At 46.1% G+C, this 21353-nt stretch overlaps 11 protein-coding genes across 11 annotated transcripts; 7 read left to right on the forward strand and 4 right to left on the reverse strand.

Annotated features, from left to right (window-relative positions):
* Positions 1-234: 234 nt before the first annotated feature.
* N7529_000859 (DUF2423 domain-containing protein) lies at positions 235-735 on the forward strand (the record flags this gene model as incomplete). Its single annotated transcript, XM_057236390.1, has 3 exons — positions 235-418; positions 489-518; positions 587-735. The coding sequence occupies 3 exons, from the start codon at positions 235-237 to the stop codon at positions 733-735; spliced, it is 363 nt and encodes a 120-aa protein (XP_057103193.1).
* A 525-nt stretch (positions 736-1260) lies between these two features.
* On the forward strand, positions 1261-4146 carry las21 (mannose-ethanolamine phosphotransferase LAS21; the record flags this gene model as incomplete). The annotated part of the gene is made up of 7 exons (XM_057236391.1): positions 1261-1451; positions 1505-1549; positions 1611-1899; positions 1964-2091; positions 2146-2513; positions 2566-3546; positions 3605-4146. 7 exons carry the CDS (start codon positions 1261-1263, stop codon positions 4144-4146), a joined length of 2544 nt encoding a protein of 847 aa, XP_057103194.1.
* Positions 4147-4260: 114 nt separating this feature from the next.
* On the reverse strand, positions 4261-4883 carry N7529_000861 (uncharacterized protein; the record flags this gene model as incomplete). The annotated part of the gene is made up of 2 exons (XM_057236392.1): positions 4261-4615; positions 4672-4883. The coding sequence occupies 2 exons, from the start codon at positions 4881-4883 to the stop codon at positions 4261-4263; spliced, it is 567 nt and encodes a 188-aa protein (XP_057103195.1).
* Positions 4884-5629: 746 nt separating this feature from the next.
* On the reverse strand, positions 5630-8595 carry N7529_000862 (putative meiosis protein MEI2; the record flags this gene model as incomplete). The annotated part of the gene is made up of 13 exons (XM_057236393.1): positions 5630-5862; positions 5922-6024; positions 6083-6162; positions 6225-6268; positions 6335-6363; positions 6419-6436; positions 6505-6535; positions 6593-6611; positions 6665-6731; positions 6919-7146; positions 7200-7640; positions 7691-8399; positions 8462-8595. 13 exons carry the CDS (start codon positions 8593-8595, stop codon positions 5630-5632), a joined length of 2136 nt encoding a protein of 711 aa, XP_057103196.1.
* Positions 8596-9432: 837 nt separating this feature from the next.
* On the forward strand, positions 9433-12210 carry N7529_000863 (Rab GTPase-binding exocyst subunit SEC15; the record flags this gene model as incomplete). Its single annotated transcript, XM_057236394.1, has 9 exons — positions 9433-9480; positions 9538-10530; positions 10616-10747; positions 10801-10902; positions 10952-11061; positions 11118-11253; positions 11310-11759; positions 11819-12069; positions 12132-12210. The coding sequence occupies 9 exons, from the start codon at positions 9433-9435 to the stop codon at positions 12208-12210; spliced, it is 2301 nt and encodes a 766-aa protein (XP_057103197.1).
* A 307-nt stretch (positions 12211-12517) lies between these two features.
* hapE (CCAAT-binding factor complex subunit HapE) lies at positions 12518-13668 on the reverse strand (the record flags this gene model as incomplete). The annotated part of the gene is made up of 5 exons (XM_057236395.1): positions 12518-12520; positions 12576-13211; positions 13269-13325; positions 13419-13432; positions 13569-13668. The coding sequence occupies 5 exons, from the start codon at positions 13666-13668 to the stop codon at positions 12518-12520; spliced, it is 810 nt and encodes a 269-aa protein (XP_057103198.1).
* Positions 13669-14420: 752 nt separating this feature from the next.
* On the forward strand, positions 14421-15310 carry N7529_000865 (Fcf2 domain-containing protein; the record flags this gene model as incomplete). Its single annotated transcript, XM_057236396.1, has 2 exons — positions 14421-14705; positions 14936-15310. 2 exons carry the CDS (start codon positions 14421-14423, stop codon positions 15308-15310), a joined length of 660 nt encoding a protein of 219 aa, XP_057103199.1.
* Positions 15311-15433: 123 nt separating this feature from the next.
* N7529_000866 (purine-nucleoside phosphorylase) lies at positions 15434-16708 on the reverse strand (the record flags this gene model as incomplete). The annotated part of the gene is made up of 7 exons (XM_057236397.1): positions 15434-15478; positions 15530-15809; positions 15869-16071; positions 16149-16186; positions 16242-16321; positions 16372-16450; positions 16507-16708. The coding sequence occupies 7 exons, from the start codon at positions 16706-16708 to the stop codon at positions 15434-15436; spliced, it is 927 nt and encodes a 308-aa protein (XP_057103200.1).
* Positions 16709-17423: 715 nt separating this feature from the next.
* N7529_000867 (mitochondrial 37S ribosomal protein uS10m) lies at positions 17424-18510 on the forward strand (the record flags this gene model as incomplete). The annotated part of the gene is made up of 4 exons (XM_057236398.1): positions 17424-17474; positions 17529-17704; positions 17853-18295; positions 18356-18510. 4 exons carry the CDS (start codon positions 17424-17426, stop codon positions 18508-18510), a joined length of 825 nt encoding a protein of 274 aa, XP_057103201.1.
* A 419-nt stretch (positions 18511-18929) lies between these two features.
* N7529_000868 (uncharacterized protein) lies at positions 18930-19364 on the forward strand (the record flags this gene model as incomplete). The annotated part of the gene is made up of 1 exon (XM_057236399.1): positions 18930-19364. One exon carries the CDS (start codon positions 18930-18932, stop codon positions 19362-19364), a length of 435 nt encoding a protein of 144 aa, XP_057103202.1.
* Positions 19365-19677: 313 nt separating this feature from the next.
* On the forward strand, positions 19678-20302 carry N7529_000869 (uncharacterized protein; the record flags this gene model as incomplete). The annotated part of the gene is made up of 2 exons (XM_057236400.1): positions 19678-19804; positions 19854-20302. The coding sequence occupies 2 exons, from the start codon at positions 19678-19680 to the stop codon at positions 20300-20302; spliced, it is 576 nt and encodes a 191-aa protein (XP_057103203.1).
* Between the last annotated feature and the right edge of the window lie 1051 nt (positions 20303-21353).

Raw genomic sequence — 21353 nt, forward strand, 5'->3', positions numbered from 1 at the left:
CCCTGAGATAGAGAAATTGTCGCAAAATCGCATGAAAGCGAGTTTAGAGATGAAGTGCCCGCGGGCGGCCTCCGGATGACATAAGACGAGTCCCTATCGCGATTTGGAAAAAAAAAAGTTATCGACTTCGATTCCGACTTTCTTTTCTTCTAAATTTTTTTTATATCTCACTCGACTAATCTCATTTCTTTTCCATTTGTCGCCTTATACAAATTATCACATACATCTTACACAATGGCCAAAAGTATCCGAGCCAGCGTTTCCAAGCGTAACAGAGCCACTCTGCGCAAGAACTTCTTTGGCCCAATCGTCGATGCCAGAACCGAGAGACTCCATGCCAAACTCCAAGAACTTGCGGATAAGCCCAAGCCCGAGGCTCCTGCCAAATCCAAGAGGGAATTAGCCGAGCAAGAGGCCGGTATGTGTATTACCCACCTTCTCATAATTTGAGAACATAGGCTCACCGCATGTTACTAACACAGATGAAGCAGCCAAGGCTCAACTCGACAGCGAGCAAGGTCAGTTTACAGCTACATAATCTTTGATCTAAATTTTTGCGCCAAAGACGCTAATATATCTCCAACAGAAATGGATGTCGATGCCAAACCCACCAAGAGCATGAAGAAGCCCGCACGTGTGCAAAAGCGTAACCAGAAGCCTCGCAACTCCATCGTTTTCAAGAAACGTGTATCATCCGGCAAAGGAACATCCTACAGAGGATCCAGCAAGAAATGAGAGGTGTTTGCCGAGGGGCATTGGATTGACGTGCGGTAAAGAAAAAAAGGCGTTTGGGAGTCCACTTACGAATTACACCTCTGCGATCCACGTACATATGTTTCATAGTCTGTGCCTGATATACCATTGAGAATTTATCTGGATTCAAAGAAGAAGAAAAATTGCTTGGGAATTTAAGGGTTAGGTTCCATAACGATTGAACCAACTAATATCGATCTCAAGCTATGACATTTATAGAATTGAAAGGGCCAGCATTTGAAAGTTGTTATGCATATACATATATGTCTACATATGTCTATGATTGTATAATTGACATATTTCGACATCGAGATCGAGATACAGGTCAAAGTTCGATAGATCTACAATGTACATACTCGAGAAGGCGGTGTGAATATATGCGCGTCGATCGTAAACATGATTCTGCCCCCCTTTGGTTCCGACAATTCAGGAAACAATTCAGACTTCATGATTTGATTTGAAGAATTAACATTGTTGTTGGTTGAAAGAGCAGGGCAATCCAGCACAATGGCGGGCTTTCGCGGCTGGGCGACTATAGTCGCCAATCTACTGATGTTCGTGGGCATACTTACCTTCTCATCAGGCTTCTTCCCATATAAACCATTGATTCCTGGACTGGCAACATTTGAGACTGAGAATGATCCGGCGCCTGCGGTCTTTGACAAGGTTATATTTATGGTAGTGGACGCATTGCGGAGGTATATCTCGAAAACTCATTCGGAGATATACTATAAACTAATCAGGGGATTAGTGACTTCGTATATTCCAATGACTCAGGATTTCAGTTTACGCAAAGGTTAGTTGTGACTGACAACAGCTACGTTGGAATTGTGAACACCCAATTGACTCAATATTAGCTTGATACGATCTGGCGCTGCGTTACCATTCACTGCCTATGCGGGCTCTCCAACCGTTACAATGCCTCGATTGAAAGCTATCACCACCGGCTCCGTCCCGTCTTTCTTGGATGTTATTTTGAATATTGCCGAATCGGATACTTCATCCACATTGGCACACCAAGACACATGGTTGGCACAATTAAAAGCAACGGGAGGACGGCTTGTGATGTATGGGGATGATACCTGGCTGAAGCTGTTCCCGGGAATGTTTGACCGAGCTGATGGAACTACCAGCTTCTTCGTATCGGTCAGTTGTACTTTAGATGTTTCTGTATACACCTTAGCATTGAAAACTGAGTTTCTTCCTACAGGACTTCACGGAAGTAGATCATAATGTGACTCGACACCTTTCCAACGAGCTCGGCCAAGATGACTGGTCTGGCTTTTTTATGCATTACCTGGGCCTAGATCATATTGGACACAAAGCTGGTCCGAAAAGGTACCTAGAAGACCCAAGAATCTCGGTTCTGACCTATGTCTAACTCTCGAACAGTCCCTTTATGGTGCCGAAACAGCGTGAGATGGATGAAGTGGTCAATAAGATCTACACAGCAATGCAACAACAACAACATCTCCAGTCCGCCCTTTTTGTCTTGTGTGGAGACCACGGCATGAACGAGGCCGGAAATCACGGCGGGTCCTCTGCTGGCGAGACATCACCCGCTTTGATTTTCATGTCGCCCAAGTTTGAAAGATTGGGTGGCAGAGAAAGCCCCGTTGAACCATCAGGCGATATGAGATACTATCAGACGGTTGAGCAAGCAGACATTGCCCCGACTTTAGCGGGACTGCTCGGTATCCCGATTTCCCTGAATAGCCTGGGTGTGTTCATCCCAGACTTCTTGGAGATGTGGGATCAAAGTATGTGTTGCTTGCTGGATTATGGCCCGTACCCAAACTGACTTGAAAATAGGTGCTCACAAAATCCGAATTCTATCTCAAAACGCAAAACAATTATTGAACACGTTGACGACAACTTTCCCCGGCTCTACGTTCAGATCTGACGATATCGTATCCTGTGAATCTGGAGATTTGAGGGGAATTGAAGGTGCCCAATGTGCATGGGCTCTAGCCCAGCAACTTCTGTCTGATGGAGCCGCAAATGACGATTCTTACTCCACAGTCGGACCGGCTTTGTTACAGTTCTCAAAGATTGCACAGGAAGTCATGAGCCGGACTGCTAGCAATTATGATATCTGTAGGCTTAGCCTGGGTCTGTTGATCACAATTCTGGCAGGCTTACTTGTACTTCCTGCCACACTGAGGGAGTGTACACGACGAAGATCCTCCGGAATATTTTTGACGCTCATGGTTATAACCTATGGGCTGATGATGTTTGCAAGCAGTTATGTGGAAGAGGAGCAGCAGTTTTGGTATTGGGTTTGTTCTGGATGGATATTCTATCTGCACATCAAATCGGAATATTCCAAACAAGAACATACACAATCCGGTTCATTCCTTTGGTCTGGAAGATGTGCTATCTTTGTCCTCGCAACCTCTCAGCGATTGTTGCGACGATGGAACCAAACAGGACAAAAGTTCGCTGCCGAGCCTGATATTGCTCATACCTTCTTTGGGCGTCATCCAGAGATCTTCTGGGGTCTCCTCGTTCTCACATACTTGGATGCCGGTTTTGGTCTTGTTCGGAGAGTACAAGTCTCTGGAATCTTGAAACTCAGTGCTTTCGTCCCTGCCTTGTTGGCGTTTACGTTCAAATTGCATTTTGTGGCATCGGAATCCCCCGAACTTTTGGATGGAACATTTATCTCCAAGATATTGAAGGAATGGCCCTACAGTCTGTCATTGGTCGTCCATGCCAGGCTTGTGTTTTATGGGCTTGCTGTCATTGTCCTGCTAGCAGTCTCTGCCAGAAAATGCTCAAGTGTTGTCAAAGGTAGGCCACTAATTTTCAATCACCTAAACTGGAGAGACACGACTGACCAAATTCATAGCACTCCACGACACTATCCAAGAAGCCTTACACATCTTCTTAATGACACAATCCCGATCTACCAACGTCCCATTGTTCCTCCTTTTCCGAGTCCAATCCAGAATTTTCTCTTCCTTGAACCTCACGGGGATCGAAGTCACGATCACCACATTAATTTTTCAGTATATGACCTTCTTTGCATTCGGCGGCTCAAACGCAATCTCCTCGGTGGACCTCGCAAGTGCATATAACGGTGTTGGCAGCTACAGTGTAGTGCTTGTGGGCGTTTTGACCTTTGTGAGCAACTGGGCCGGACCTATCTGGTGGGCTTTACAGAGTCATCGTCTCCGGCCAAAGACTACCGAACATGATGCCGCATCGCTGCTGACCTTCCATGTCGCCATGTCCTTGGTGTCTGTCATGGCCGCCTGCACTTTGCTCCGGACTCATCTTTTCATCTGGACCGTGTTTTCTCCTAAATATCTCTACAGTATGGTGTGGGCCATCGCCAATCACATGGGTGTCAATTTGTTAGGCGAGATCATTTTTTCTCGATCTCGATAGTGTCATGATTCATCATCTTAATATTAGCTTCGTTTTAACTCCAATTAAATACATTGCATCCCATGACATTCATTGATCGAACATGAACCGTACCAAGGGGGGGTATAAAGCCATTCAAAATAAACCGCTGAACAAATCATCAATAGCGTTCTTCTTTTTCTTCGTTTTCTTCACACTCTTCGAAGAACTGCGGTCTTTCTCCGGCTTCTCCTTGGAAGCGGATTTCTTGTCAACAGGTCGAGAAGCATGAACTGGACGAGTCATCAGAGCATCATCTTCACGACAAACTCGTTCCCCAAGATCCTCTGTCATAGTAACAGGACTTGCTTTCTTAGTAGTCTTGCCAGGTGCAACTTGCATCTTCATCTCACGACTGATTCCAGTAACTTTAGACAATCGCGCCAACGCAGCCATCAGGACAATGCCAAGCGTAGAAAATTGATTATCAGCAACAACAGTTGAAAAGGCCCTATGCATGATGTTAGCATAATTGAATGGGAGGTGTTCAGGGAAATGCAATCGTACATATAGCACCTCGGAATGATGTGAGCCGCTAGGTGCTGTTTCTGGGATTCCACACTGGTCGCATCGGCATCCAGGGACCGGGCCAGGTCTGCGGTAGCTCGTTTCAACATGGATAACCACTTCCACCATGTTGTCCTGTGATGTTGGTTCTTGTTTCGATGAAATATGAGGTGGAGCATGGAATGCACAGCCAATATTTCTTTGGAGTCCATTGTATGCGTTATGTATACAACATGTTGTAGTGGTGCAGTGAAAAAAAGGTGAGAAAAGGAAGAAGTTGATAAAGTGGGGACTGCTCTTCTACCTTCTTTTCTACTCTTTGCTCTTTTCTCCCTCCTCTCTACTCTCTACTCTACATTTCTTTCCAAAAACAATCACACCCCCAATGTTTTTTGTATTTTCCTATTTTCTAAATAAAACAAAAAAAGCAAATGGATAACAAATAATGGAAAAAAGAGCACCCAAATTTGTTGAAGGGCATGCTCAGAAATGTTGTTGACCTCATACGGTAAGTGATTTGGACATCGTTGTCCGAGTAGGGAAGATCGTTGTTAGTTCTTCGCTCGAACAGATGTTGGAAATCGGTTGTTGAAACCAATAATCAGGCCGAAAAGAAGAATCAAAATCAAGGGGAGACAAGAAAATCTCTAGAACCCATTGAGGTGATTGTACATTTTTTGCAGGCAAGTAAAACCCTGAGATCTCACAAGGCAATTCTTGTCAAGTCCTTTTTTTTCTTCGAGATTTTGTCTTTTTTTTTTTTTTGTTGTTGTTGTTGTAAATTGTTGGAAGGTCGATGAGATGCGCAAGACTTCGACATTGGTTCAATGCTACCCATAGGAAGTTTGGGGCCTGATGATGATGATAATGATAAAAAACCAGCAAGAGATGTCATGGAGCTCAGTGAGAAACAGATCTGATATCAATGGGCAAGCCAGAGACATTCTTGAGTTGTCTCCTAGTTGCGCTCATTGCGGTTCCGCTCGCTCTGGGAGAAACGGCGAGCAACCTCGAGCTGCATGGGCGAAGAGGGGTCTCCAGGAGGGGAGTTTAGGGATCGTGCATTCGAATGACGGGGAGTCCGAGTAGAAGCCCGGCCTGACTGACCAATGTTCGATGTAGAAATTGTTCGAGAACGATTGCGAACCGCTTGGGGTGAGTTTCCACTGCGTGTGCGAGGCGCGAAAAGACCTGTGGAAGAGTTAGTTCAACCTCACAGCCAAAAGATGCTATGGAATGCGAGGACATACCTTGCTGGTTGGTGCTGGCCACAGAGCGACGAAGCTTGCTAGCGTCGTTGGGTCCTGGGAACGGAGCTTCCAATCCGATACGGGGACCTTCGGTGTGGTACAACTGTAAATCGTCAATATCGGTAATAATAAAAGAACCCAAAAGGGAATGTTAGGCTTACATGGGGACGTTCATCATGAGGGCGGGTCATCACATTGCTGTTCCGGAACTTGTTGATCAAGACGTCCCTTCCCTGTTGAGCTGTGTGGGAAATTGTTAGCCATCATACTTGTCAACAACGAAGTCATTGATGGGATACGAACTGGCGTAAGAAATTTCAGCCCGCTTCTCCGAAATGCAATTCGGCCTGTATATTTGAGTTAGCAATTATGCACTTTCAATGATGTTGGACAATATTGAGGATCAAGCATACCAAGTCAGTCCCTGACGAGCCATCACCAACTAGATAAAATGGTAAGCAAATATCACACAGTATCTTCGAATATGTAGTACTTACGTCGACGATACTAATGGGCTATAAAAGGTTAGCATGGGATCAATTGCATTGATATATATACATCAAAAAAACACGAGAATACACACATCGTGGAAGTTAACAAAAGCATAGCCGACGCTGGAAAGAAAAGAAGGTGAGTGACTTTGTAAAAATAGTCAGCGTATCAAAACTTACTTGCAACGGTGAACAAAGTCTAGGGGTCATTCGAGTTAGTTTCCGATCAAGTCAAAATAAATAACGACTTACCCATTCGCAGATAAATGAAATCATATTTGCCAAAGCTAGATTCGTCTAGAATATCTTTCAACTGGTCCTGTTGGATGAAAAAATGATATGAGATTAGTTATATGTGAAGAAAAAAGAAGGGAAGGAAAGAAGAAGAGAAACGGAACCGATGTAATCTTGTTTGGAATGTTGCGAATCATGATCTGTATAAAAAGAAAAGAAAAGATGAGAAACTGGTTGGTTAAAATTGAAAGCAAAAGAACAGAAACACATACAGTGGTCCGAAGATCTTCTCCACATTGAATCTTGCCGATATCAATGGTATGTTCAGCACTAGTCTGATCATCGATGATGGGAGATGGAAGTTCCCCAAGACTAGGTGAAGTTGGAGAAGCTTGGTAAGGAGTAACTGGACTAACAGGGGAACTCATGTTTGGAGTTCGAGTTCGGTAACGCGAGCCAGCATCATCCTGGTTGCGAACGGTAACATCAAATCGCATAAACTAGAATAAAGATCAGTATTGAGACTCCCAAAAATCACAAGAAGCATACGAACATCAAGAAGAAGATTATCAAGACTAGACAATGCATGAGCGGCATTATGAATATTGAAATATTCAACCCGGTATTCCAGCACACTTGCACCATCCACACTGATTCGATAACAGCTCCGACGGTGACCGAAAGTCGAGATGACATGATCGACGAACTGATCAGTATTCTCGAAAAATTGGCGGTCTTGCTGGCGTGGGTCAATGTACACCGAGACCACAATGTGACCATCTTCTCGATTCAGAGTAGTTGCAAACGGAGAAAGAAGACCAGCGGCGGCAATTTCATGAATAGTTGCATATCTGACATGCCACATGGAACAGTCCTTGTGTACTTTCTTGATGGCATCCATGCAGTCACGAATATCAGCAAATGTGACAGAAAATCGACCGTTCTCATGGACGTGCTTAAGGAAAATACCCTCAAGAGAAGTAAATTCGGCAATCTGTATAAGTTTAGCATTCATCCCATGTTTGAATAAGCGATGCAACTCACAGGGAATAGGTGAACAATTGAAGCATGCTCCGTCTCCCGAGGAACTCCCTCCACAATGAGACTGCGACGAGGCTGCATCCCAAGAGAGGCGCGATTTGGGGTACCTGGCAAGGGTAGCTGGCTGGCCTCAGGCGCTTGGGCTAATCCAGACGAGGGAGCCTGCACCGAAGAAGTATGGACATCGGGACCAATGCTGTATCCATGGGAAGGGGTATTAGCAGCTTGGCGGCCTTCCAGTTCAGCAACCATCTGGTTCAGGAAGCTCTGCTCGGGGCTGTATGGAATAGTACCTCCCTCCCGCGAGGGCGAGTAACGAGCATGAGAATCAATCGAGAGATTGCCAGAGCCAGAGCCAATGAGATCGGGCGACAAGGGATACTGAGACTGCGAGAGGGCAGCCTGAGCACGGGTAGGCGAGTACTGATACTGATCCAATGAAGGTCCAGTCTGAGAGCCAGACAATGGGTACTGCAAGCGACCAGGAGCATTGGAAGGAGTAAGCCGGGGTGAAATGGTTGGATATCCATGATGATCAAGGGATCCCTGATGCTGGGCACCGGAAACTCGATCGGGAGAAGCAAGAATATTCGAAGCGGCTTGAATCAATCCTGGAGTAATGCCAGCAGGGGTGGCCTGCGAGGCAAAGTAATCACTAACACCGGTACTTGGAACGCCACCAACTGAACCGGGCCAACCGGCGAACGGGTCACTGAATAATAGTGTTAATTGTCTGAAATTTGATGTATAAAATTGAAATATTTGGGACCTTACTTGGTTGGGCGCAAAGAGGCAGTGCCAGAGAAGGAGACAGAATTTCCACGACGGTTCATGGCATCCAGCCCTGTGGGGGTGAACGCCGCAAGTTGTTTCGAAGGCGAACCCCGAGTAGAAGGCGGTTCGTTCATGTTGGGACCTATGTATGTTTTTACTGTCAGTCCTCAAGCTTTCAACACGTGGTTGCGTTCCCATGTTGTATGCGAGACTCCTCAAAAAAAAAATAATCAGCTTAACGCACTATACATACCTGGCAAGTAGAAGGCTCAAAAGATATCGGAGAAATATGCTGAGGGTCGGAAAAGACGCGCAAAACTCAGGAGATGTTGATAGAGAAGTGATTGGTATGAGAGAAAGAGGGATGGAAGAGAAAAGAGGAAAACAAAGGTCAAGTCCGCGTACCTGAGTATTTATGGTGTTGCGGCGACTCATACTTCGAGTCTAAGAAGCCAACCAATCAGGTTGCAGATCTCATGCGACTCATCTTTCACCGACATCTCTAACTCCCAAACTGTTTATAGTGAGGTTAGGAATTCAGCAATCTATTTCTAGCTTTGATGTTAGCCAGAATATACCGTGAGTTAGATCATGCTATGTACTTGCCCTTTGATATTCTGAACATGGTTGAACATGTGTGTAGCTAACTAAAGAATCTCAAACACTTTCACGCATAGTGTAGATCCAAACATAACTACATGCATGTATATATTGTATATAGTTAGGGCTTTTATAGATCCAAATTGATAGTTGAGCTAAAGGTTTACGCTAATATATACGCTAGTATGAAATGGGACTAGCCTTAATATGCTTATGATCCAATAATTGTCCACCGCCCACTACCCACCGCCCTGACCGTGAACACCTGTGATCTGCCTGATAAGTCTACAAGCTGTTACCAAATCTTTTGCTCACTGTTTGGTTATTGAATGGTCTTACACCCTTACAAGGGGCTATGAAGCTGAGCCATAATGCCCCCCATGGCTCCAGCGCTCAATGAGCCACATGTCTTGAACCAAGTAAGATCAACACAAGTTGATAGGGTAGTACATATACTAATCCCAACGTGTCCCTAGATAATCATCTCACCTTCTGATACAGACTACCTGGACCAACTCATTCCGTCAATCCGAGATTATAGTGTCGGAAATCGTACCCCTCAGCTCCTACAGTCATTATCGCGATTCGCGGGAGATAAGGAATCCGAGATTGAAAGCATTTGCAACACAAACCATCAGGAATTCGTTTCATCTGTCAACTCATTGCTTCGGATCCGAGAGGGGACAGTGAGTTTGACTGCGGAGATCCTGGACCTCAACCAATCCATCCAAACCAGTACCGAGCGCCTGGCCGAGCAGAAGAAAGCACTAGTGGAGTCGCGCAGCCACCGACAGAACATCGATGAGACCTTTCGTGCCATCCAGGACTGTCTGGAGGTCCTGCGACTGGCAAATCAAGTCCATGATCTTCTCGCAAAGAAGAACCACTACGCGGCACTGCGCGCGTTGGAAGAGCTACAGAATGTCCACCTGAAGGGGGTGACCCAGTACAAGATTGCCGTCATGATTCAGCGCTCAGTACCAGCAACACAAAGGGCTATTGCGGAAGCCGTGATGTCGGACCTTAATACCTGGCTCTACCGAATTCGAGAAATGTCTCAATACCTCGGGGAGATTGCGCTCTTCCACACAGACCAGCGGAAAACAAGGCAGAAGCAAAGAGCGGAGAATGCTCCTTATCTCGAGCATTTTAATTTAAACTCTGCCATTGAGTTGGTGTCTGATGAAGACGAGGAGTATGATCTCCTTCACAATGAGGATCTCCAGGTTGATTTCACTCCCTTGTTTGAATGCTTGCACATCCACCAATCTTTAGGACACATGGATAAATTCCGAGTCGAGTACGCGACCACCCGTCGACGACAAAAAGAGCTTCTGCTTCCGTCTTCTATCACTTTGATTGATGAAGATGGTTCGAGCCTGCACAACCTCCTGGAAGAGATGGCTGGCTTTGCTATTGTCGAACGGGCCACAGTGAAAAGAGCCCCTGATCTTCGGTCATCTGTTGATGTAAGAATTCCACTCTTCCCTTCGTACTTCGGTATCTTCCGATCCGGGATTTGCTTCCAATGGTCTGACCAGTATATTGAAATAGATTGACGAGCTATGGGATTCGATGTGCCAAGGGGCTGTACTACTTATATCAAAGGCACTCCACGAAGTCGACAACGCTGAAAGTATTCTCAACATCAAAAACCTGATTGCCCTATTCATGCAGACGATGGATGTAGGTGGATCTATATGCATGACTGTGCCCAGATCGCTGATATACAATAATAGTCATGGAGCTTCCCGGTGGGGGTCTTTGACGATTTCCTTTTAAAGCTGTTTGAGAAATATGCAGAGCTTCTCAAAAAACGGTTCAGTGACGATTTCCAAGAGGTGAGTCGAATTACTCCGGTTGATATGTTTGATATGCTGACCTATCCAGATTGTATCAACAGATGATTACATGCCAATGCCCATACAGACTCAAGAGGAGCATGATAAGGTGCTCAATGTGAGCTGGTATAGCCCCGAAAAACCTCGCGAAGAGCAAGTGTAAGTCTCAAGCCAGACTGCTTCACCACCATTCGAACCTGACCGATGGCCATTAGGTTCCCATGCATCTTACCATTCTCTCGAATGTATCCGCTGTGCTGCATCGATATTCGAAATTTTTTGAATCAGTTCTATTTCTTCGCAACTGATGGTTTTACAAACACTAATATCATCGATGAGACACTGAAAAATGTAAGTCAAAATCCGGCAAATTCAATCATCTAGAATGCAAATCACTGATTACACAGGATTTGGATGATCTTCTCTCACAAAAAGTCTGTGACACCTTGGTGGAACGTCTTTCATCGCAATATCTGGGGCAAATTGTTCAGATTCTCATCAATCTGGAACACTTCGAGCTGGCTTGCCACGAGCTGGAACTTCTGCTGGCAGCGGCTCGGTCACAAAACTCCACCGGCAGCTCAATTGCGCTGAGGGCCACTGAGAAATTCAGAAGCAATAAGAAGGCAGCCGAAAAGCGTATCTTCGAGGTTGTCAATTCAAAGATTGATGATCTCATTGAAACAGCAGAGTACGAGTGGATGTCTCCCACCCCCCCCACAGAGCCCAGCAATTATATGCAAACCTTGACTCGGTTCTTGTCTAATATCATGAACTCCACACTACTGGGATTGCCAACGGAAATCAAAGAGCTCATCTACTTTGACGCCCTCAGCCATGCTGCCAACATGATTTTGGTGAGTTTCCCACAGCATCCTAAGTTCCTGATCCAAACCCATACTAACTGGCCATCCAGGCACAACCGCTATCCCCAGACGTGAAGAAGATCAACCCCAACGGGGTAACAGCATTGGCGAAGGATGTTGAGTATCTGGCACAATTTGTGGACAGTTTGAATGTACCCATCCTCCGCGAGAACCTCGACGAGTTGCAGCAAACGGTGCAATTGATGCAAGCCGACAACGCAGATGAATTTTATGATATCTCCACCAGAAACAAGAAATACGGACGCGTCGATGCCATGCAAGGACCTGTCTTGCTTGAAAAGTATGTGTCCAATCCACACACCCTTGATATCCACGGATTACATACTGACCGATGACCATTAGGCTCACACGCACTGTCCAAGCCCCTACAAAGACGGACAAATTTGCACAGCTCTCCTCACGTTTCAAGAAAACTGGATAAATCTATGAATATGCCATGTTACAGATACAATGTTTAACTACAACAAAGTACCTCCTGAATTGCACCGGGAGCATAAGTACAGAAATACCACTAGATAATGCCATATCCAGAACCTCAAAAAACGTGTGAAAACGTGAATCCCTACGTATAACCTCGCTGAACAACTCATTTGAGATTGGTATCAGCAATCGTTCTTGCCTTGCGTGAGAAAAGAGAAATAAAATAAGAAAACAACAAGAATAGAGACCATAATTCGCCAGGGAACGCGCATGAATTATTAAAAAGAAAACACGTGCTGATGACATGCTCACTGTATGACTGGTTAGCTTATATTTTGGATTCAAGCGAATTGACACTTTACATACCTGTTGTGGAGGAAGATGGGGGTAGGCATACATCCCCTCAAACATTTGAGCCTGAGGCTGGCCATATGCCGCAGTTGGGTCTGATTGAACGGCACCGGGATACATAGCAGGCTGCTGGCGGTACTCCTGCTCTTGAGGCATACCATGCTGGCCCATGGCACCGTAGTCCGCAGGGCCCATGTGCTGGTGCGGTTGCACACCATGAGGAGCAGTTTGCATCTGACCCGAGGCAGCGGAAGGACCTGGGGCTGTAGCACCAGCCTGACTGGAGCGCTTAGCGTGGGAGGTTGCCTCTTCACGAGGAACGATGTCAATCAAGAAGTCGAACATGTCCGACTTGGATAGGGCGGCAGCAATGTCTGAGCGCTGCAGAGTACGGCGCTTGTTGTCTTCTGCGTGGATCCAGGCACGCATGGTCAGCTCGGTGATGAAGATATCGCAACCCTTTGCGAATAGGATGGGTGCCTCGGCGGAGATCATTTTAACCTCGGGATCGGCCTTCATCACCTTCTTGATGCGGGCCAATGGCAGCTGGTGGATCTTGTAATCGTGGTTGTCGTTCTCCAGGTGGCTGATCACATGTTGCCAGTAGGTTGTCAGGATATCACGGGCGGTTCCTTGAAGGCCTTGGTTTACCTGGTTGAGGTGAGTATGAGGTGAGGTGGTGCGACTTGAACCGGATCGCGAACTTACATTGGCCCAGGTACCGGTATACAGCTCAGGAACTGGCGCATAACCCTGCGCCGAGAGCTGTTATCCGACGTTAGTTGCTAACTCGAGATATTGCGCGAGAATGTAAGGTGGAGGAGATAAGGCAGGCGTAGTTCGTGATTATAGACCTACCGCTGCACTGGCACCTGTATGAATAATTCGAGATTAGTCTTCATTCATATTGATTGCATAACTGAGGGATGCGCAAAGCTAGCATCATGATTCTTTGATAAATCTTGGTGCATAGCCTGGGCGCATCCATGATCCTGGGGCTTGATTTACCGTAATGACCCCCATTTCTGATATCGTATACAGGCTGTGCCTGTTGTTGCTGCTGCTGCTGCCTGCCTTGTTGTCCGACGACACCTTGAGTGGACTCCATGTTTGTTCAAGCGATGTCGGCGCTTGAGGTCGGACTGATGTTCGATGCGACGCGACCGGGGTATGGAGTATTCGAGGATCAGGGACAAGAGGATATAGGCACCTTCAGCAAATAAGAGTAGCAATGAAGTAATTGAATCTTGAACACGTCAGAGAATTCGTTGTGTTGTGAAGTCGCGCGTTGGGTTGCTAAGTTTGTACCTAGGTAGTAGTTCAGCTGTCTGACGTTTTCGGGCCACCCCTCCGCGCTTCTTTAAATACAAAATCGTGTATTTCGATTTGTTGTATTGGAAGAATTGATTTAGGTGTGATAGTTTTTATTTTAATTATTTTAATATGAGGACTTATATATCTCATGTTAATTCATGTTAATTTCTAGTTTATAGAGTCAAATAGAACCGAGTACATTTATGTACTTGGGAGAATTACTTCTGATAGGTGAACTCCTCGGGCGACCTTGAGCTTCCAATACAGCTGTATCGTGGGTATAGTACTTAGATCATGAAGTACTAATACACATAATGACATGAGCTATTCGCCTATCATAAAGTACTGGATACACACTAAAGAAGTACCCAAGATTACATGACCTCACATGACCTCACATGACCCAGATCCGCTTTACACTAAGCAGAAATTTCTCATAAACGTTTCTCCGACACCGAAGAAGCAACAAAGTCCAAAGCTCAGAAAAAAAATATAAATTCCCTCCATTCAACCTTGAACTTCTTAAGCTTCTGCTACCCACCAGGGATGGCTGATTCCTGTGTTCAAGCTGATGCTAGTCATCAGGAACTGACTGATGATCAAATTCAACAGCTACTTCTTGAAGCAGAGGCTAGACTGCGAGGCTCTGCAGTGACCCCAGTTGATGATCTTGCATCTATCAGGATTCCCAAACTTGCAACTGGTTCCTCACTAGAGGCTTACGTTCGCCAAGGAGATGATGTGGTCACTGTTGATGCCTCAAAGATCATCGACCCCAAGCAGAGGGAGTTGGCCAACTCCATTCATGCTGCTGGGAAGAAGGAAAATAAAGTGAGTTCAACCAGTCTCTCTTCTACACGTTTTGTTATTATTATTTTGCTATGAGGAAAATATTCCCAACGCGAAGCGCTTGATATGGCGTAACCAGTCCGTTTTGGGCTGTGCTGTACTAGTGAGAGCCTTTTTTATTCATAGTTACTCTGAGCATCTATTACAATCACTATCTCTTCTTGGTGTACAATGTCTGTGAACCAATTGCTGACAATCGACACCTATGATAGGAAAAGCCTACTGCCGGACCTCAGTGGTTCAACCTTCCCAAGACAGAGATGACACCGGAGCTCAAGAGAGATCTGCAATTAATCCGGATGCGTTCTGTGCTTGACCCCCACCGACACTACAAGAAGGATAATGGAAAGGTCGCACCACCAGAGTACTCTCAGGTCGGAACAATTATACAGGGTCCCACCGAATTCTTCAGCAACCGTATCATCAAGAAAGATCGCAAGAAGAACTTCGTTGAGGAGACACTGGCACTGGAGCGTAGTACCAAGCGCTTCCAGAACAAGTACCGGGACATTCAAGCTGCCAAAACCAGCGGAAAGAAGTCTTATTACAAGGAGCTGCAGGCCAAGAGAAGCCGCAAAAACAAGTGAATATCCAGTGTTGACTTTCGTCGACCTATGTCATGGATGGCAACAACTCCTTAGCGGATCTATCTCTGCTAGTCCCTTCAACGCCCCGGATCCAGATCGTCGTTGTTCATACCTGAACTCTGTTCAAATACGATCAAATACATCCAATAGAGTTTGGGCAACCAAGTTCTATCACCGTTAGTTCCATGACTTGCAAAGCAATGTGTGACAACCTCTTACCTGCATGTCAACGGCTGCTGCACGGCCAGCCTCGAGAACTTCTTCGTGTCCTGCCTTGCCCTTTTCTAGGATAGCGGTCAGCTCATCAGCTGCTTTGCCCTGGAGCACCTTGTCGTCCCCCCGTGGCACAGGAGACAACACAACCTGGTTGGTGACCAGGCTGAAGGCAAGCACGCGAAGGCCACAGTGTCTAGCAGTGACGATTTCCGGCACTGTGGACATTCCAACCACGTCCGCCCCAAGCATTCGAAGCATTCGGCTTTCAGCTCTTGTTTCATACCTGTATCTTGTTAACGAATCATTTCAACATTTGACTCGAATGCACCATGTTAAACTTACGTGGGGCCTCCGACATATGCGTATACACCTTCATGCAACCTTCTGTTGCTTTCGGGTGATACGACCTTCTTCCATGTTTGATGCACATGGCGACGGAGTTCAAGATCATAGGCGTCAGACAGGGGTGGGAACCGCACTCCGAACTCATCTTCGTTGGGTCCCCTTAGTGGATGAGTTCCTGCCAAACCGGCTAGGAAGAGATGCTGCAAACTAGTTAGCAAATCACTTGATAGCTTGATAGGTGATTTCTTGCATCATTCAACAAAACAAGATCTCCCACTGCATAATCAGAATTGAGGCCTCCGGCCGCATTGGTCACTGTTCAACATTAATATCTTCTCTTTTGTAAAAATAAGCATCGCGTAGAACATACAAACAACCGTATCCACACCCAGCTGCTTGAAGACTCGGATAGGGAATGCCACTTGATCAATCGAGTGCCCCTCATAGTAACTAAGCCAGGTTAATCACAGCAATACCAATAAATCGAAAGCTAAACTCACTGGGCACGGCCAACCATCAATACGGCAGGAATCTTCTGGCCGAGCAATCCAAAGACCAGTTTTCCAGCATGTCCCGCGACTGTGGGATATTAGAACCCACCTCCTAGCTGGGAAAGACATAAAGAGACAACCAACCTGTTGAGCGAGGGAAGTTTGGGATAGAAGCGTAGTCATATTCAGTCCTAGACTCGGGATGAATAGTATCGGCGAGTCCTCCAAGTCCTGAGCCGCATACAATAGCGACCTGGGGCTTTTGCAAGCCCTCTGGCAGGTTGGCTCGGAGGTAAGAAACCGCTTCATTGGCCCGCGCGAACGCGGTCATCTCTGCTTTGACCATGGTTGGCTTGACACGGTTGTGTTAAGTAACGGTATAGAGAAGGAAATGAAAACCTTTCGGTCACTCTTCTCAAGTGCGGAGTCACCCATTGGTTGGCTTGGCGGGGTCGAATGATCTAATCTGGTACATTTTTATAGATCCGAGAATGTCTTCTTTGCTAGAAGCTATAAGAGAAGAAAGGGATTCTAAATTGTAGTCGAGTAAGAGAACGAGAGGAAAAAAAACCAAAGTAGTTGTAGCATTGTACAACTACACATTTGTCTCTCCCGGTACCTGTAGCTGAATTCTACGCCTCCCCAACAGCATCATTGCACAGATCAGTGAGAAAGTACATTTGATTTTAAAAAGAAATCAACCAAGGTAAATGTGTTTATTGACCTACGGTGAAGAGAGAGCAAGGGTGTGTAAGTATCCAAACGGTTGACGGACATGCCCAGGTGCTACCTTAGTATTACTAGTGAGAGAGATGGCAGGTTCAACTCTTCGGATAATTGTATAAATCCATGGCTCTATAGCTCCTATATCCTTAATTTTTGTTTTAATTTTATCTTAATCAAAAAAAAAAATATCAATCTGCATTATACAGTAGTTGATGTCTTTCAATGAACAATATTCCAAAGTTGGTATATCAAAGTATTCACCGCCTTGGGATCGGCTCCTCGAAAAAACCCATCCGCTAACAACAATGGCTCTCGCCTCGAAATCACTATTAACAATGTTCTCATACACATCACGCTCCTTGTTTGGAGTGAGCAAGCACCTCAGAGTATGTTACTGTCTCAATTGATCCGGAATCCCTCTTTTAACAGCTTTCCGAAAGGTGCCTGTGCCATTCCGCGCGCTATCAACCCCAAGCCAGCCGACTCCGCCGGAACAAGAGAAGACACCTAGTCCAACACCCACTCCTACACCAGTTGCACTTGAGCAGGCTGCTCCAGTTCCTACTCCTGAGGCCCCTATCACCGAAGCTGCCACTCCTGCATCGACTTCCGTGGCGTAAGATACCGTCCAAATGTGATATTTGAGGCCGTGGCTGATTGAGACAATCCAGATCGACCGAGGCCGAACAAGTCTCCGCACCAAGCGCGAAAAAATGGTAAGCATCCAGACAAATAACTCGATCTCAAATCATATCAAGATCCAGCGCTCACAATTCCGCCAGGACTGAACGTATAGGAGCTCTCGGCAAGGAGAACCGACTCCCAAGAAGTGTGCAAGCGATATACCTACGACCCCTGCGGAGGAAGGCCGAGTACGGCCTCCCAGTTTGCGATCTCCAATTGCGATCCTACAGCGTCCGCAACGTGGAGTTTTTCGCAGATTTCGCCATCCGAGCCGCTTACTACCTCAACCTCCCCGTGTCCGGGCCCGTACCTCTCCCTCGCATCGTTGAACGCTGGACCGTCCCCCGAAGCAACTTCGTGCACAAGAAGAGCAAGGAGAACTTTGAGCGAATCACCCTCCGCCGACTGATTCAGATCAAGGATGGAAGCCCTGAATCTGTACAGGCTTGGCTTGCCTTCCTCCGCAAGCACGCATTCTACGGTGTTGGTATGAAGGCGAATGTTTGGGAGAACGAAAGTCTTGGTAAGATTATACTTGATTCGATTGCTTCAATGGTCGAAATACTCACATTCATTTTTATAGATGTTGGCAAGTCCATGGACGCGTCTGTCTCCGAGGTGGAGGCATCTCTTCGTCCTCACCTTGAGCAGTTCGGTCAGCGGAAGGACAACTCGGCCCCCGGCACGATATTCGAGACTTTGGACAGCCAGCGATTCACAGAGCGTAAGAGTCTATAGATGATGGCATGGTGATCTACCGCTAAATTTGTATACCCGTGATTATCTGGACTTTGGTGTCTTTGCTGCATGCGCTGTCTTCCTTCTGTTCAAAAGCCTTCATATAAGGCCATATGTATTTTACTGTTTCATTATCATTTGAGCCCCGATGGATGGGAGTTTACATACATATTCCAAACCACGGGTTGCCACGGCTGGAATTGTAGAACTTATCTTCCGCTGAAATAATCGATGAATGCACTCTAATGTCTTCCGCATGCAAACGCAAGTAGCAGTAGTCATTATGTAGTTAGCCAATACCGAGATAAACACGTCAATCACGTGACCACATCGTGTTTTTCAAGGTCATGGAGAACTACGACAGCACGGAGTAAGTTACATCTGACATTTCTCATTATTGCATCTATCAAATATTAGAGATGCGTCCCAGCGCCCTCCGCCAAGAACATAACGCATTGAGGTCATTGGCCGGGAAAGGTCTGCATAGTCGACCAACCGGTCTCTCGCTTCCCTCAAGGAGATGGAACAGCTCAAGCACTCAAACACCAGTACAGGAGCCCGTTATATTCTCCGGAATCCAGCCTACTGGAGTACCACATCTGGGCAATTATCTTGGAGCCCTACACCCATGGGTAAAGCTCCAACAGGAAGCCAAAGAAGGGACCAAGCTATTCTTCTCCGTTGTTGATCTCCATGCATTGACCGTGCCGCAAGAGGCTGCTCAGCTGAAGAAATGGAGAAGAGAAGCATTCGCAACATTGCTTGCTGTAGGACTGGATCCTAAACGCTCTACGATATTCTATCAATCCAGCGTACGTTCCGTCCGATATTTGACAGTCGGTGCGAATATTTGAGCTTTATTGACCGCCATCAGGCGTCGGCACATGCAGAATTGATGTGGATCCTCAGTACGGTGGCTTCTATGGGATATCTGTCGCGCATGACTCAGTGGAAGGTGAGCAACCTCCAGTTGTATACATCGCTGTCAACAGTTATACTAAAATCCCCCTAGAGTAAACTCCAGCTGCCGGATGATGCTACGCTGGATGACTCAACAGCACGAGCACAGCTGCGTCTGGGTCTGTTCTCATATCCCGTGCTTCAAGCTGCCGATATCCTGGTGCACAGGTGAAGTCCCCTTTCTCAGTCAGCAACTCGGTGTTAACGATGACCAGAGCGACACATGTCCCCGTTGGCGAAGACCAAAGACAGCACCTCGAGTTCTCTCGATACACTGCCAACAGCTTTAACCACCTCTACGGGCCCATTTTTCCAATCCCAGAAGCATTGATATGTAAGTGACACATCCCCCAACTCCAAAACTATCACACTAACACACCCAGCCCCCGCTAAAAGGGTGATGTCCCTCAAAGAGCCGACATCAAAGATGTCCAAATCACACGCGGACGAGAAATCCCGAATCATTCTGACCGACTCACCCGCCGAGATCCGCAAAAAGGTCAAGGTCGCGCTTACAGATTCCGAAGCGGGGGTTACCTACGACCCGGTACGTCGACCAGGCGTGTCGAACTTGATTGAAATCCTTAGCCATTTGGAAGGTGTATCCTGCGAAGAGATCGCAAGTGAACATCAGAGTGCGAGTCTCCGGGCGCTCAAAGAACACGTTGCCGAGCGAATCACGTTCCATTTGCAGGAGATTCGAGATCGGTATATTAGTATTATGGACGATAAGACTGGATATTTGGAGATGGTGGCTGAGGAGGGGGCTGAGGCCGCACGCGCTAATAGCCAGAAGACCATGAGACAAATTCGGGAGGCGATGGGGTTGTAAGAGGGATTTCTGTATAGTATTGTACAGTTATATTGTATTTTACATATGTAAGAATAATGTGGTTGCCTATAGTGTAGGGCATTTCGGTATATGTGTGTATACTAAACCAAACTATACTGACCCTAATTCTATTGACAGTATAATTATCAAGTATAACGCCATAGTATAGATACTCAAGGTCAATATAATATGAATAATTTTCGATATAACAGCTCACTAACACAATTAGGTATAGTTCACTAGAATCGAGGTAGAAATATACAAATTGCCAAGTCTACATGTAAACTTGGCGTGTCGATTAAGCCGGTGTGTGGCTGAAGTGGAGCGTCACCCAACCGCGTCATATAGGCTCCGCTACGTACGTTGCATACGTATGCTGATTTTGCCATCTTTCTATGGGGGGTTTTCATACGAGAATAGAGAATTTAGAAATATTTTATATGACATCTGCAACTTCCAACGGTACTAAAGGTAGGGACATATGCACCAGGTTAGTCAACGCAGTATTTCAGTATTCCATACACAACACTGACTATATGTGCATAGATCATCAAGGAACCCGCTCGGAACCGGCGGATACAGGCGCCCAAATTTAAGCGGCGAATAGTACAAGAATGATATACATATGACTGGTAATAATGAAAAGAACGACGTAAAAAAAAAGAAACTATAGATAATTCCTATGCTTGGTGACGACAACACATGTCCGCCTTACCCGAATAACTGAGTTTATAACTGATTATAGGGACCCTGATACAAAAAATCACTGCCCCATTTCCTCTTTTTTCTTTCCTCTTCACGCTCTTCCTCACACACACACTCTCTCTCTTCCTCTCCTTCTTTCAAACTCTTAGCTCCAATTCACCCTTTTGTTTAAATCACAATTGTCAATTCATCACCTGTCGCAAATACTTTTCCAGCTTGAAGTTATCTAAAACAAGAACTATAACAAAAGCCGATCTTTCACATTCCGGACTGAAAACTCGGGGAGAACGATCGGCGCAATGAAAAATGCATGGATCCTATTGGCCACTCTGGTGCCAGCCTGGGG

The sequence above is a fragment of the Penicillium soppii genome (genome assembly GCF_028829465.1).
Source record: "Penicillium soppii strain IBT 18220 chromosome Unknown utg000001l, whole genome shotgun sequence".
Taxonomy (NCBI): Eukaryota; Fungi; Ascomycota; class Eurotiomycetes; order Eurotiales; family Aspergillaceae; genus Penicillium; species Penicillium soppii.